Consider the following 12,450-nt stretch of genomic DNA (forward strand, 5'->3'; position numbering starts at 1 on the left):
GTTTTTATCGTCCCATTGGTCTTTTCTACAACCTTATTGGCGAAAGGCGTAGTTACCCGTGGGCATTAAATTTTGTCAGCTGCTTGTTCTAGATCCACAGAGAGAGTGATTTTTTGTTTATTTAATATGGTGACTCACCGGATTTGTTTCTGAACCAACCTTGCCTTCCCAGGACAAACTCCGCTTGGTCACGACAGTATTATCCTTTTTACGCATCATTAGCTTCCATTTGGTGAAAGATTTGAAAATACTTGTTTTCTATGTGGATGCAGCCTAATGGTCTGTAGTTTCATCTCCTTGTAATACTTTCGTCTGGTTCGGGTATGGGGTAATGCTAACCACACGGAAAGCTTGGGGCTGCCCAGCGTGCCCAAGGGTGCGTGAGCGACACGGACGGGTGTGGCCAATGGCCAAGGGACACAGGTGGGCGCTCTCATGATAAACATCATCTTGTCCCTTACATCCCTTGGGTTCGCGGCACCTCCCCCCACCCTGCCTCCCCACTGTGGGCAGTGGGTGTTGTCTCTGGGCAATGCTGGACATCTGGCCCCAGCAGCCATTTCCAGCCGCATCCAACAGACTTCACACACAAATAAAGCCACCGTGGAGGCCCGCAGGTCTGGTGTTGCATAAGGAGCCACATTTATTTCTTAATTGGACAGAATCTGAAGTGCACACACACAGTACAGGGGCCTAGAGCCCAACACTCGGGTTTAGGACATCAGGGAACTAGAGTCGTTACATCGGGATGGTGGTTACAGCGCGGGGGCCCAGGGTGTGCCACAACCACGTATGTACAAGCTACGGAAAGCGGAGGGGACGGCGAGCGGCAGGAAGCGCAGGCCCGCAGGAAGCCACAGCCTCTGCTGATCCTGGGGATAAGAGGAGGGCGCCTTCTGGGGTCCTGTGTGGGAGGGAGCTGACAGAGGACCAGCAGTGTGACCCCGCTCACACCTGGACCGGCAGCATTCAGGAACTCTCCCCGAGTGTTCGCCACACCTGCCCCTCAGGGAGGGCCCCTCACTGCAGCCCCCCGGGGCCCGGGAGCATGTGAGTGTGTGTGCTATGGGTGAATGGGACACGGGCACCGAAGGAATGATGACTCGGAACGAACTCAGGAGCCTCTCAGATCCCCCCCGGGGACTGGTCTGGACACACTGGAGCCCAGCGCCCCCCCTTCCTGGGCTCACCCTCCCCTGGAGGAGGCAGAGAGCTTCTCTCGGGGAGGATGGCTGTCCCTCAAACCAAAATGAGTGGCATCAAGTGGTAAAACAAAAAACCTCCCAGAGACGTGGCTTTCTGGATCTTTCGTCTCTCCCCACTTAGTGGGAAATTGTCAGGTCTGACCTTCCTCTCTGCACCCCACAATGAGCAGACCCTCAGGGGCCCCCAGATCAGCCCCCCAGGGTCACAGAGGTGAAGCCCACATCCCAGCTTGCTAAATGCTTGGCCCCCTAACGTGACATGTGGGTAGCTTCTGGCAAGGGCAGACGTGAAGAGACCAGCTTTTCTGACTCGGATTTCTCTCCCCAGCAATCCGAGGGTCTGGCTGTGACAACAGGGCCGGGGCTCCCAGCAACTACCAAGGGGCATCAGGCCAAAATTAAACAGTCCGTGAAGAACCTCCATGGCTGTGGAGGCTCCCAAATTTAGGGTGGTTCCCAGAAACCCTCGCGCAGGCCCCGTTCATTCAGGCCGCCCCACGAGGCAGGTGCTCTGCAGGTTGGCTGGCCTCAGATACCTGCGTCCTGGGTGCGAGCGCCTCAGACTCTCCATGGCCACGGCTGCAGGCTGGCTGACCTGAGTAGGCTGTGGCCAGGGCCCGGCACCTTCAGGATCCCTGCGGGCACGCGGGGCTCCTGGGAACCAGCTCACCTTAGCACAGCTCCTGTCCTCTGTGGTCCTCCCTGCCCTCCAGGCCCTCGTAAAAGCCAGAAAAAGTGCTGCTCTGGACCAGGCCGCACCCCTGCTCTCTGTGTCTCGGCCTGGGAACATCTGGTTTCTGGATGACGTGTGATTTCAGTCTAGGATGGGAGCACTCATCCGGGGCCTCCAAGGAAGGCTACGGACCCCTGTGCCTTCCAGATGTGGCCTCCCAGGACGCATGTGAAGAAGCTACTACTCCAGGGGTGCCTCCCAAGCCCTGGGGGTGGGGGGAGCAGAGAGCAAAAGGGGCCACTGAGGCACTGCCTGGGGCTGGGGGTGGAGAAGGCATGCTGGCCTCTCTGCTTCTGGCCGGGCTGGGGCGGCTGGGTGGCTGGCGGGCCACACCCCACTGCCAGGGACCGCTCAGGTCGGGTGCCCACCAGCCTAGTCCCATGTCCAAGGCGGCGCTGAAGGAGCCTGAATAACTTTCCCCAAGGAGCACCCCCGACTGGAACCTTCTCACCTGGTGCTGGAGCCGACCCCACACATATCTGGAGGAATGCAGCTGTACACCCTCCCGCCTCCGTACACAGAATGGGGACAGGGTCCATGTGTCATGTGGTGTCTGTCGGGGACGGTCCGGGCTGGACGGGGCGGGCTTTGGAACCCCTGACCAGGTGTGACATGGTAATCCGAACTGGGTGAAGAGGTGAGGGGTCTGTGAGCCACGCCCGGCAGGGCCCGTAAAGACAGCAGAGAACAGTGTGGACAGACTGGCTGGCCGCAAACTTGGGCCCGGAACCCTTGAACTCTGAATGAAACCTGCTCGCAGGGGGCCATGGCAGGGACAGGGGTTTTGTGGTTTGGTTGCTGTTTTCCCTTGAGTTGGAAGGAGGACAACTGGATGTGGGAACAGGTCATTGAAGACCCCCGGACCCCGCGGTCTCTTTGACGGGTTTCTGGTCTGGGTGTGATGCCTGACCAGATTCTCAGCCTGGGGCCGACCCTTGCCCTGTGGGGGCTGGGCCTCGGGCGTGGTGTCTGCACAGAGAAGGAAGTAGATCTTGGAACAAGAGCTCCCAACAGTGCGAGAACAGCCCCTTGGTGCAGGACAGGAGCACCTCCCTGAGGACACTGGCCGGCCGGCTGCCCTCACCTGACCCTGGGACTCTCAGAAACTCATCTCTTGGGGCAAAGGGGGAGGTCACACACTTTCTTCCCAGGAACGACCTGGAGCTCACCCCATTTCTCACCGCAGCTGCAGAAGCGGCACCCGAAGCCCCTCGCTGCCCGGACCACCTTGAACCCCAGCCACCTGCACCCCGGCGGCCAGGACACACGTTGCCAGCTGCAGTCCCGGCCGGGAGATCCCCACAGCCCAGGGGCCCGTCTGCCCGGTCTCCCCTTCTCCACATGCTCCCAGGGAGAAGCTGCATCTCTGAGGCTGTTGTCCCGGTGATAGGATGCCACCTCCTGCCAGAAGACTGCACGCCCCCCTCCGCGCAGCTCAGGATCCAGGCACCAGGTCCCCTGACACTCACACTTCCCGCATCCGCGATGAAGGCCTGCCCCCCAATGCGACTGGGGAGAAGCCCCCGCTTGGGCCTGGCCAGGCGTGCCCTGTGGTGCCAACCAGGAGGCGCCCGGCCTGTGCGGACACCCATTCACCATGGCCTTCCCTATGAGCCCTGGGGGATGTGAGTGGGAGCAAGCAGGGGACAGGGTCCATCTGAATCCTACAGGTCTATGTGAAGGCATTAGAAATAAATACTTATAAATAGAACACAGTCTTATAGTTAATTTCTGAGTGGACTCTTTCAATGTCACTAACTAATGTATATTAATTATAAGTCTGTCTATGCTTAAAAAAATATTAGAACGGCAGCGATGCCCCTGTGGCTTGTGCCCTCTGCCTTTCCAGCACCTCCCAGCTCTTCCCACCCAGGGCATGCTTGGAAAGAACAAAGAACAAACATGGCCTCTGCTGGGAGCAGGACAGGTCGTATGGCGCACGTCCCCGGGCCAGAGGTGGCGCTCATGGGGCCCGATGCGGTCCCTAAGAGGGGACTCGCTGGCTGGCTGGTAGGGGTAGGCTGGGTGCGGTGACATGACGGGTGGTGATGAGGGCTTGGGGGGCCGGCCTGTGGCTGTCCGGAGGGCTCGGGCTCACACCCTCATCTGGGCAGACCGCCTTCTGGAGAGCTTGGACCTGCGGAAGGGTCGGGAGACATGCCATAGTCGGGATGCCAGCATCCACGTGGCTGACATCCCCTCTGCTTCCCCTCACCTGGAGACCAGCTCCTGTCCCTGGGACTCAGCCCGCCCGCCTTCTGGAAGGCCCGGGTGTAGGGGAGCGGGGCTCCCTTGAGCCCATGTGTCGTGTTTCCAGCCACACAAGGACGGCCCCCAATACAACACTTTATCAGCAGCAACAGCCAAACAAGCATTAAGGTCTTCAAAACCTGCTCCCAGGCCCAAGGAGTAGGGCAGGCACTGCCAAGAGAGCCCATACCGTATGGTGCCGGCCAGGAGAGGGTTGAAGGCGTACAGCCAGTCGTGCATGTCCTTGTCACTGTTGGCCTGCAGCAGGATGCCGCGGTGCTCCGTGCACACGGCGAATGTGTTGGGTGTCTGCGAAGGCGGGAGGCCGTGAAAAGGCGCAAGGCCTCCCCACTATCCCGGTCAGCACCCAGGGTCGTGTTCCCTGGGGCCCAGCTGGAGCAACTCGGGTGGGGGGGCGGGCAGGACACAGGAGAGAAGACCCCCAGGAGAGAGCTGGGAAGGCTGCCCCACTCTCCGTGGCCTGCACAGCCCATTCAGACACAGACAGGTGTGGCCCCCTCGCAGAAGGGTCTGCGGTCAGGACACCCTGTCTCTCGCACGACCCAGGGCAACCTTGCCGCTGCTCTGTGCCCCCCGAAGACGTGTCTACCCCCCACCTACAAGGTTCCTTCCCCTTGACATGGCTCAGCTGCTAGGCCTGGCCTCTTCTGCTAAAGGCTGAGCCCTTGTGGTAGGGGACAGTGTGGGGAGGCAGGCTGAGATTGTGTCCCCAAACCCCACCACAGGGAATCAAAGATCAGCCAGTGGGCACTGAGGCGGCCAGCGGAAGGGGTTGAGTTCCCCGGCATACACATCCAGCGCCACTGCTGACTCGGAGAGGAGAAAAGCCAGGGGAGAGGAAGGCCGGACTCCCAGGCCCACTACATGACCTGCCCCCATGGAGCTGGGTGGCCCCAGGAGAAGGGGACTAGGTACTGGCTTCTCCTGAATGGGAGTGGATCAACGCCTGCTCCCCCATCCCCACAGGACCACAGCCCATCACGGCTGATTGTCATGTGATGAGGAGCCTCACAGGTGGGCAGAGGGGAGCCCCAACATGAGAGGCAGAGGGATGCTGTGTGAGACAGAACACGAGGGCCGTGGTCTGGCAGCTAGCCGGAATAGAGACCACTGGGAACTAGGCCCAGCCCCCCTCCCCAAGCCCCCTGGCGGCTTGCAGGCCTTAGCCTGCCTGGACCCCCATCCCGTCTTCTGGGCCGCACCTTGAGCATGGCCTGCTGGTCCTCGCTGTACTCCACCTGGGCGGTGGATAGGTTGAGCACGAACCTCTCCACGGAGTCCTTGTCGCTGTTGTATAGGTAGGCATAGGGACGTCGTACGACCACAAAGCGCTTGGCCCAGCCGGCCGTGTGCGGCTCCAGGAAGTGCAGGTAGCCCTTCTTCGACACGATGGGGCTGCAGGGCAGGGACAGCTGCTTGCTCCTGCGCTCCTGGGCCCAGGGGCAGGGGGTCTCCTGGCGGGCCCCCCACCCACCACCAGGCCCTTGGCAGTACTGGCCACTGGGAAGGTCAGACAGGGGCCCCCAAGAAGTGGGGGCCAAGTGCTGGGCAGAACCCCAACCTGGGAGGTCGGAGACCAGAACCACCAGTTCTAAGACTCAGTTTCCCCATCTGTACAACAGAGAAAGTGAAACAGAACAGACACTGCCCTGAGCACGACCCATAGGGCATGGCCTTCTTGGGGCTGCACAGGTGTCAGACTAGTGACGCACAGATGCACGGAAACCGTGGTTCTGCGGGGGCACCTGTCGGGTCCCCTGCCCCGGGCTTGGCCCTGGTCCAGCCTTCTCCCTGTGCTGTCTACTATTTCTCTGCCCCCGCCCAAGGTCAGGGTGCCCAGCCTGTCTCCCTCGCATGGAGCTGTGGGGACAGAGCCGGCTGGGTGGGGCCTCAGAAGCGCCCCCGTTTGGGGGCCCCCCACATACCTGACCCGGATCTCCTGGATGTCGGGAACCAGCAGGCGCTGGGGCTCCTTGTCTGCCTCTGTTGCCCGAGCTGGGGAGGGAAGCTTCTTCGAATCTACCTCTGGCACAGGCTCGGATTCTGGGCTGGCCGGCCGGGAGCAGGGCTGAGGGGTCCTGGGAAAACAAAGCCAAGCCTCTGCCTTCCTGTGAGGAGAGGCCCTGGCCGGGCCGGGCTACCATCTCCCACAGCTGGGGCTGGAGGGCCCAGGCCAACTGATCCCAGGGCTGCGCCAGGGTGCCCCGCCCCGTCCCATGGCACCTTCTGTCCCCCGCCCTCGTGAAAGCGGCCCCTCTCCCCAGATGGCCCGAGGAGCCCAGGCTGTCATGTCCTCAAGGGCCCCCTGCACTGGGGCCTGCCGAGTCCAAAAAGCCTGACTCATGGCCAGGGAGACCCGTCTCCGGGGAGGTCCAGAGGGCCTGGATGAAACATGGACATCTTGAGGGATCTAAAATGTAAGGGCTCAGGTGTGGGTGGTGCTAGCACGGCTGCGGGCGGGGCAGACGGCCGACGGCCTCATTGCGGCCACTGCCACAGGGCTCACCTTCTATCCTACTGAGTACTGCGTGAGCCCATCCCCCTGAAAAGGGCTTTTGGTTTTGTGCCATTTGATCCATTCCCGGCATTAGTCCCCACGACACTGGAAATCAGTGCTTCAGCCGAAAACGTCCTCAGGAGAGTCAGACGACTGGAGAGCAGCTAGGGGCCGTGCCGGCCAGGGCGCAGGGTGGACCCCTTCCCCCACTGCCCTGCCCAGCTGTGTGCGGCCCTCCCAGGTCACTGTCGTCCCACCCTGTCCCCGTGTTCTGTACCAGAGCTGCAGCCGCACCATCTCAGTGGGCGGGTTCGTGGCACTGCCAACTTCTTCAGGGTCTGCACTCACCTCAGCTCCGCAGCTCCGTACCGCCCTTCAACCAGAGAGGGGCAGGTGGAGGAGGGCGTGAGCGTGGCCGCGCCCAGAGGTGACATAGACGGGTCCCGGAGCAGGGTGACAGACATCTCGGAGAGCTGTGGAGGAGAGCGAGCCTTTTGTGGGGCAGACGGGGTGTGGACGCCCCTGCAGTGGCTAATTCCTGCACCTCGGCTCATGTTTTACCTCCATTTAGGGCACCCCCACACCAACGGCAGGCCAGACCCTCTTCCCAGCCAGCCTCCCTCAAACCTCTCCCAGCCCCACGAGGCCCTGGCCTGCCCTTCCCCGGGCTGTGGGCTCTGTTTGGCCTCAGGAAGGACTTGTAACAGCTGTGCTCCAAGGAGGGAGCAGGGACCACAGCGGGGTCCGAGAAGGCTCTGCCCACGTGCAGTTTTGGAGCCCCGACTGTAGGATGGGCAGTCCAGGAGCCTCAGAGAGAGGCCCTTCCAGGCAGAGGGTGAGGCTAGTGCAAAGTAGGAAGGCCAGGCTGCAAGGGGGCTGTGCATGGTGGGCTGTGCACCAGGGTAGGCGGGGCGGCATGAGTGGCCCTCTGGTAGGGGAAGACAGCTCGAGGGCTGGGGCCCAAGCACCCAGGACAGAGGGAGCTGAGGGCAGGGCTAGAGGCATCGGGGAGGGTCCTGGGTGGGCCTGGCCCTGGTTCGCCCTGAATGCCCCAGGGCTCCATGGACCCCACACACAGACCAGACCAGGCCCTTGGCTAGGAGGTGCTCCTTTGGGCTGTAAGAGTATGTTTCCAAGAAAACCCTTATTTCCTTCTCTGGACAGGGGTGAGAACTGTTCTTGGAAATGAAAGCCCTGCAGACAGCCCCTTGCTGCCTACCTTGCTCTCGCTGGCGCTGACGCAGACGTGGCTGTGGGTGTACTCTCTGTTGAATGTGTGCGTGAGGAGGCGTAAACACTGTAATGAGAGCGAATGTCCAGTTGGGGGTGGTGCCCTGGACCTGGCTCGACCGCAGCATGGCCCCTGGATGTGGAGGACTGGCTGAAGGCCTGGACACAGTGGCTCCAGCCTCCAAGGTGATGGGTGAGCCAGGGAAGCCTCTGGGAGCAGGCCCCAGGCCCAGGGCAAAGATGGGGGAACAGCATTGCCCAGCCTAAGAGGTCTTCCCAGTGGCCCATCAAGCTGCCCAAAGAGCCAGCTCTGGAGAGAGGGGGTGAGCTCCCCATCAGCACAGGTATTCAAGGAAGCAGATCACTTCTTGGGAGAGGAAGCTATAAAAGGCTGCCAAATTCCAACATATGTGGAGTGAGGGGCAGGCAAGGGGCCTCTATGGATCCTCCTTGTCCCAGCTCCTGCCCTAATAGGACAAGGCTGAGTCCCCAGAGCCCTGCAGGGACCACAGTCAGGGCAGTGCTGCCTGAGCTACCTTGACGGCCAGCTCCCGCTGCCTCTCGTTGGGAGCCTCCACAGGGGACGGCCGGCCCTCAGCAGAGAGTGGGGAGGAGGGGCTGGATGAGCCGTGGGACCCGGAGTCCTCACTGGAGGCAGGAGATGGCGCCTCGGGGCCAGGCCGCTGGGTGGTCTCCAGCTTCTCCCGCAGCAGCAGGTAATGCCTGGTCTTCTCCACCTGCAGGAGGCAGGACATGGCTCGGCTGCTGCACCCCAGGGTCATGTGGACCCGAGAGCCCACCCTCACTCTCTCCCCACGGGCTGTGCTGTTGATGGGACTCGGCCAAGCCACCCGGCCACCCTCCGTCTGGCATCCGCGTCCCCTGCGTCTGTGCTCACAGTGAGTGGAGGGACAGTCCACCCCAGCCACAGCACCCTCCCAGCACCCTGCTTCCCACACGGACCTGCGGCCTGGGCTCTCCGTGCCCACGGCACACACGAGCTCACCTCCTGCAGCAGGCTCAGCTTCTCCAGCTCCCACTGGTGGTCCAGGATGAGGCTGTCACTCCGAGGCCGCCAGCCCGCCAGGTTCTCCTCGCCCCGGACGTAGGCCACAGATGTATCCAGCACTCGCCTTCGCCGCCGCTGCATCCCTAGAAAGGGGACCCCGGGCTGGCCACGTTCCCGCCCTGGCTCCAGGCCTTGGGCTTAGGGTGGGGACTTATCCACACAGGGAGGCTGGTCCCCCTGGGAGCGCCTTGCCCACAGAAGTCATCCAGCTCCCAGTGCCGCCTCACCCCACTGTCCTCTGGCCTCTTGGGACAACCCCGCAAATTCAAATGTCTCAAACTTGAGTCTCAAAAGGGAGGGCTCCCCAAAATGGCAGCTTAGCTGAGGTGACCTGTATGACCCCAGAGAACCCCAACTCCCTGACAAAGTGCCCCCACCCCCATCAGAGAGAGCAGGGCAGAGGCCTACCTGGGCTGCCTGCATCGGCCACGTGGCACAGGCTGAGCTCATAGACGCCAGTCACGCGGTTGCTGCGGGGAGCAGAGAGAGGACGTGTGGACACCAGGCCCAGCAAGGGCCTGTCCAAATGCACACTGGGGACAAGTCCGACTTCATGCCCTGCTGGCTGGCCTTGCATGGGGTCCCTGGGCGGCAGCCCATATGGACTGGTTTGTTGGGGAGTCCACATCCCAGACCCCTCCAGGCCCCATTTTGCTGAGTGCACACTGCCAACCCTGTCGTGGAGGCAGGCCCAGCTGGCAGACAGTATCCCATCCCCTCCGGGTGACCCCTGGATGCCTGGGTCATAGCCAGCCTGAGGCCACTACGCCCTGAACCCCACACTCCACCCTCCTGTCTGTGCCCCGGGTGTCCTGCACACCAGGGCCCACAAGACAGCGTGGGAAGGAGGTGAGCACAGGAGGCCTAGCACCTGTGGTGGTCTCCGCTTCTGGGACAAAGCCCCCTCCTCACTGCCTTGACGTTCCTGTCCATCATCCCCATACCCCAGGAATGCAGGGACTGGTCAGAGGGCAAGAGGAGATGGCTGGTCCTAGGCTGACACTCTACTCCCTCGGGTGCTGCCAGCCTCCAGGAGGCAAGAGTTTCTGTCCAGAGTGCCCTTTTCCCAACCAGCCCCCCATCCTGCTGGCCTAATCCCTGAGGTCCCTGGGGAGGAGGTCTCCCAGCAATGGGGGTGGAGGAGTCGGGCCCCAGGACCACCGACAAGAGGGTCCCAGGGCAGGGGAACGGTTGGGAGAGTGGCTGGTCTACCTTTTCATCTGGGATGGCCCGCAGTCGGCCAGTCACTCGAGCCTCTGCCGGCACACCCAGCCGCTCCCCACGCAGAGCCACACAGCAGCACCCCAGCCGCCGCCACCCCCACTGCAGGCTCACCTCTCCCAGCTGCTCCCTATGCAAGCCCCACCGCTTCCAGCGCAGGCTCACCTCTCCGAGGCCCGCAGGCTCCCACTGCCAAACAGGTTGCGGATGGAGCGCGAAGCGGGCAGCTTGGCGTCCCGAGAGTAGAAGACCATGCAGAAGTCCTTGGTGATGACCGCTGGCTGGGTGCAGTTCTCCATCTGCCATGGGGCACAGGGCAGGGGCTCAGGCACAGGAGCACCCCCACAGGACCCAGGCACCAGACCCCCTCTAACCATCTTTGGGGGGTGCACAAGCCACCGGTCGGCAGCCTCAGACCTCCATGGTCCCCTGGCATGGTGCCAGACCCAGGCGGGAGGTCTCTGCTCCTCCCAGCTGATTCCTGGGAGAAAGCCAGGATCCCACCTCCCTGGGCTGCAGGTGCCGGGGACCCTGAGGATCCTAGACACAGGCCCCAGCTGCCTGGCCATGAGATCAGGCGACACACTCCCGAAACGCCTGTGAGGGTCGAAGCAAGATCCCAGCTCCGCACCCACGTTCTCTCCGTGACTTCCCTGGGTGCCGACAGTCTGCGTCTCATACAGCTGGCTCTTTTGTTTCCCGAAGCTCAACAGCACCCCGACAAAGCCCGTGTGCACCGGGGCCTTACTGGGCCAGACCGGCAGCATCTCCCCAACAAACCAGCATCCCAAGAGGCAGGCGAGTGGGTCCTCATATCATAGCTGGAGTTTCAGGCCCAGAGGGGAGGGGTTGCATTTACCTCTCCCGAGCCTCCTTATTCCTCAATAGTGCCTCTACCTGGCAATACCCCTGCTCTCGGCCTCCCCCCCGCCCCACCACCTCTGTGCTTCACAGGGAGGGTGCAGCCCAAGACTCTGGGGGCGCCCGTTTCCAGCCCACGTGGAGCCTGGAAGGAACCGTCCTGCAGCCCCAGGGCAAAGCCGCACCCTGCGGTGAGCGGGAGGCGCCGTGGAAAGTAAGGGAATCGTCCTCCTAGAAGTCCTCCTAGAAGACATAGGGGCATCTGGGGCTGACCAGGGCCACTGAGCACCCTCCCTGCCCCTTGGCGAGCAGCTCCAGCTGGAGGCATGGCAGCTTCAGGGATCTCTCACCTCGATGTAAGCTGAGACAGTCATGTAGATCTTCTCTCGGTACGGGGTGACCCGGTTGAGCAGGAGAGAGTTGTGCATGGAGCTGTCCCACGCAGCCTCGAACTGGTAGAAGGTCCTGGAAGGAAGCAGAGACAAGGTAAAACATGGCAGCCCACAGGCTGGGCTCGTGGGCTGGGGACATGCAGATGGACAGACACAGACAGAGACATGAGGGCCACCACAGGGAGAGCAGCCTGGGCGGTGTGGAGAACAGGCTCCTCCTTACTCGGGCTGGAGGGGTTTTCCCCGTGCATGAACGGGCAGGGCAGCCCACAGCGCTGGTGCTAAGTCAGGAATGGGAGTGGGGGCCAGAGAGGGCTGAGATGGGAGGGAGGGAGGAAGGCACGTGGGCTGGGACATGGCAACAAAGGGGAAGAGAGGGAGGGAGAAGAGGAGACGTGGAGGCAGACAGAGGGGTGAGAGATGGGGAGAGGGCAGAATGGGGACCTCCCCCTCCTGCCCTGTCTGAGTAAGGAGGGGTCAACCTGCCCGGGTTGGCCAAAACCCTGTGGCCCACCTCCTCCCCTTGGGGGAGGATGCTTGGAGTGGAACCGGGGTGGCCCATGGCAGATGGCATCGCCACACACCCCCCACAGCCAGGCTCCTCTCCATTTAGCACTGAGCAGGCAGTGGGCTCTTCTCCCGTCCCCATCTCTAACCCCAGAAGAAAGTGAGCAGAGCAGACGCCCGTGGCCCAGAATGCCCTCTGAGGGCAGCATAAGCCGTCCCTAGGAGGCCAGGACATTAGTCTTCAGTGGCCTCCACTCCAGAGCAGGCTGTCCTTGTCAACCGCCCGATGGCAGAGCTCCTAGACCCTTACTTAGACAGGGTGCCTGTCTGAGGATCCTCTGTGAAGCGGGGAATTTGCCTCAGTCCAGAGTGCGGCCACTCCTCGAGCCCCGGCCAGCACCACTCCGCACCCAGCCATGCCCCGTTTCCATCCAAGCATCCTCAAAGACACAGCTGAGACACAC

The 12,450-nt window shown here is 62.2% G+C and overlaps 1 protein-coding gene across 21 annotated transcripts in view; it reads right to left on the bottom strand.

The window, feature by feature from the left end:
• Positions 1-618: 618 nt before the first annotated feature.
• Positions 619-12,450, bottom strand: part of KIF1A (kinesin family member 1A) — a 92,845-nt gene continuing 81,013 nt past the window's right edge. For all 21 annotated transcript variants that reach the window (XM_046018540.1, XM_046018537.1, XM_046018533.1 and 18 more), the window contains 11 exons: positions 11,438-11,552; positions 10,392-10,525; positions 9,414-9,475; positions 8,943-9,088; positions 8,473-8,673; positions 7,926-8,003; positions 7,055-7,179; positions 6,135-6,287; positions 5,412-5,604; positions 4,379-4,497; positions 619-4,075 (listed from right to left, as the gene is read on the bottom strand). In XM_046018540.1, the coding sequence (XP_045874496.1) occupies positions 4,033-4,075; positions 4,379-4,497; positions 5,412-5,604; positions 6,135-6,287; positions 7,055-7,179; positions 7,926-8,003; positions 8,473-8,673; positions 8,943-9,088; positions 9,414-9,475; positions 10,392-10,525; positions 11,438-11,552 (1,369 nt within the window). In that variant the 3' untranslated portion in view covers positions 619-4,032. The remainder of the gene's footprint in view (positions 4,076-4,378; positions 4,498-5,411; positions 5,605-6,134; positions 6,288-7,054; positions 7,180-7,925; positions 8,004-8,472; positions 8,674-8,942; positions 9,089-9,413; positions 9,476-10,391; positions 10,526-11,437; positions 11,553-12,450) is intronic.

Source organism: Meles meles, chromosome 9 (assembly GCF_922984935.1).
Source record: "Meles meles chromosome 9, mMelMel3.1 paternal haplotype, whole genome shotgun sequence".
In the NCBI taxonomy this organism is placed as follows: Eukaryota; Metazoa; Chordata; class Mammalia; order Carnivora; family Mustelidae; genus Meles; species Meles meles.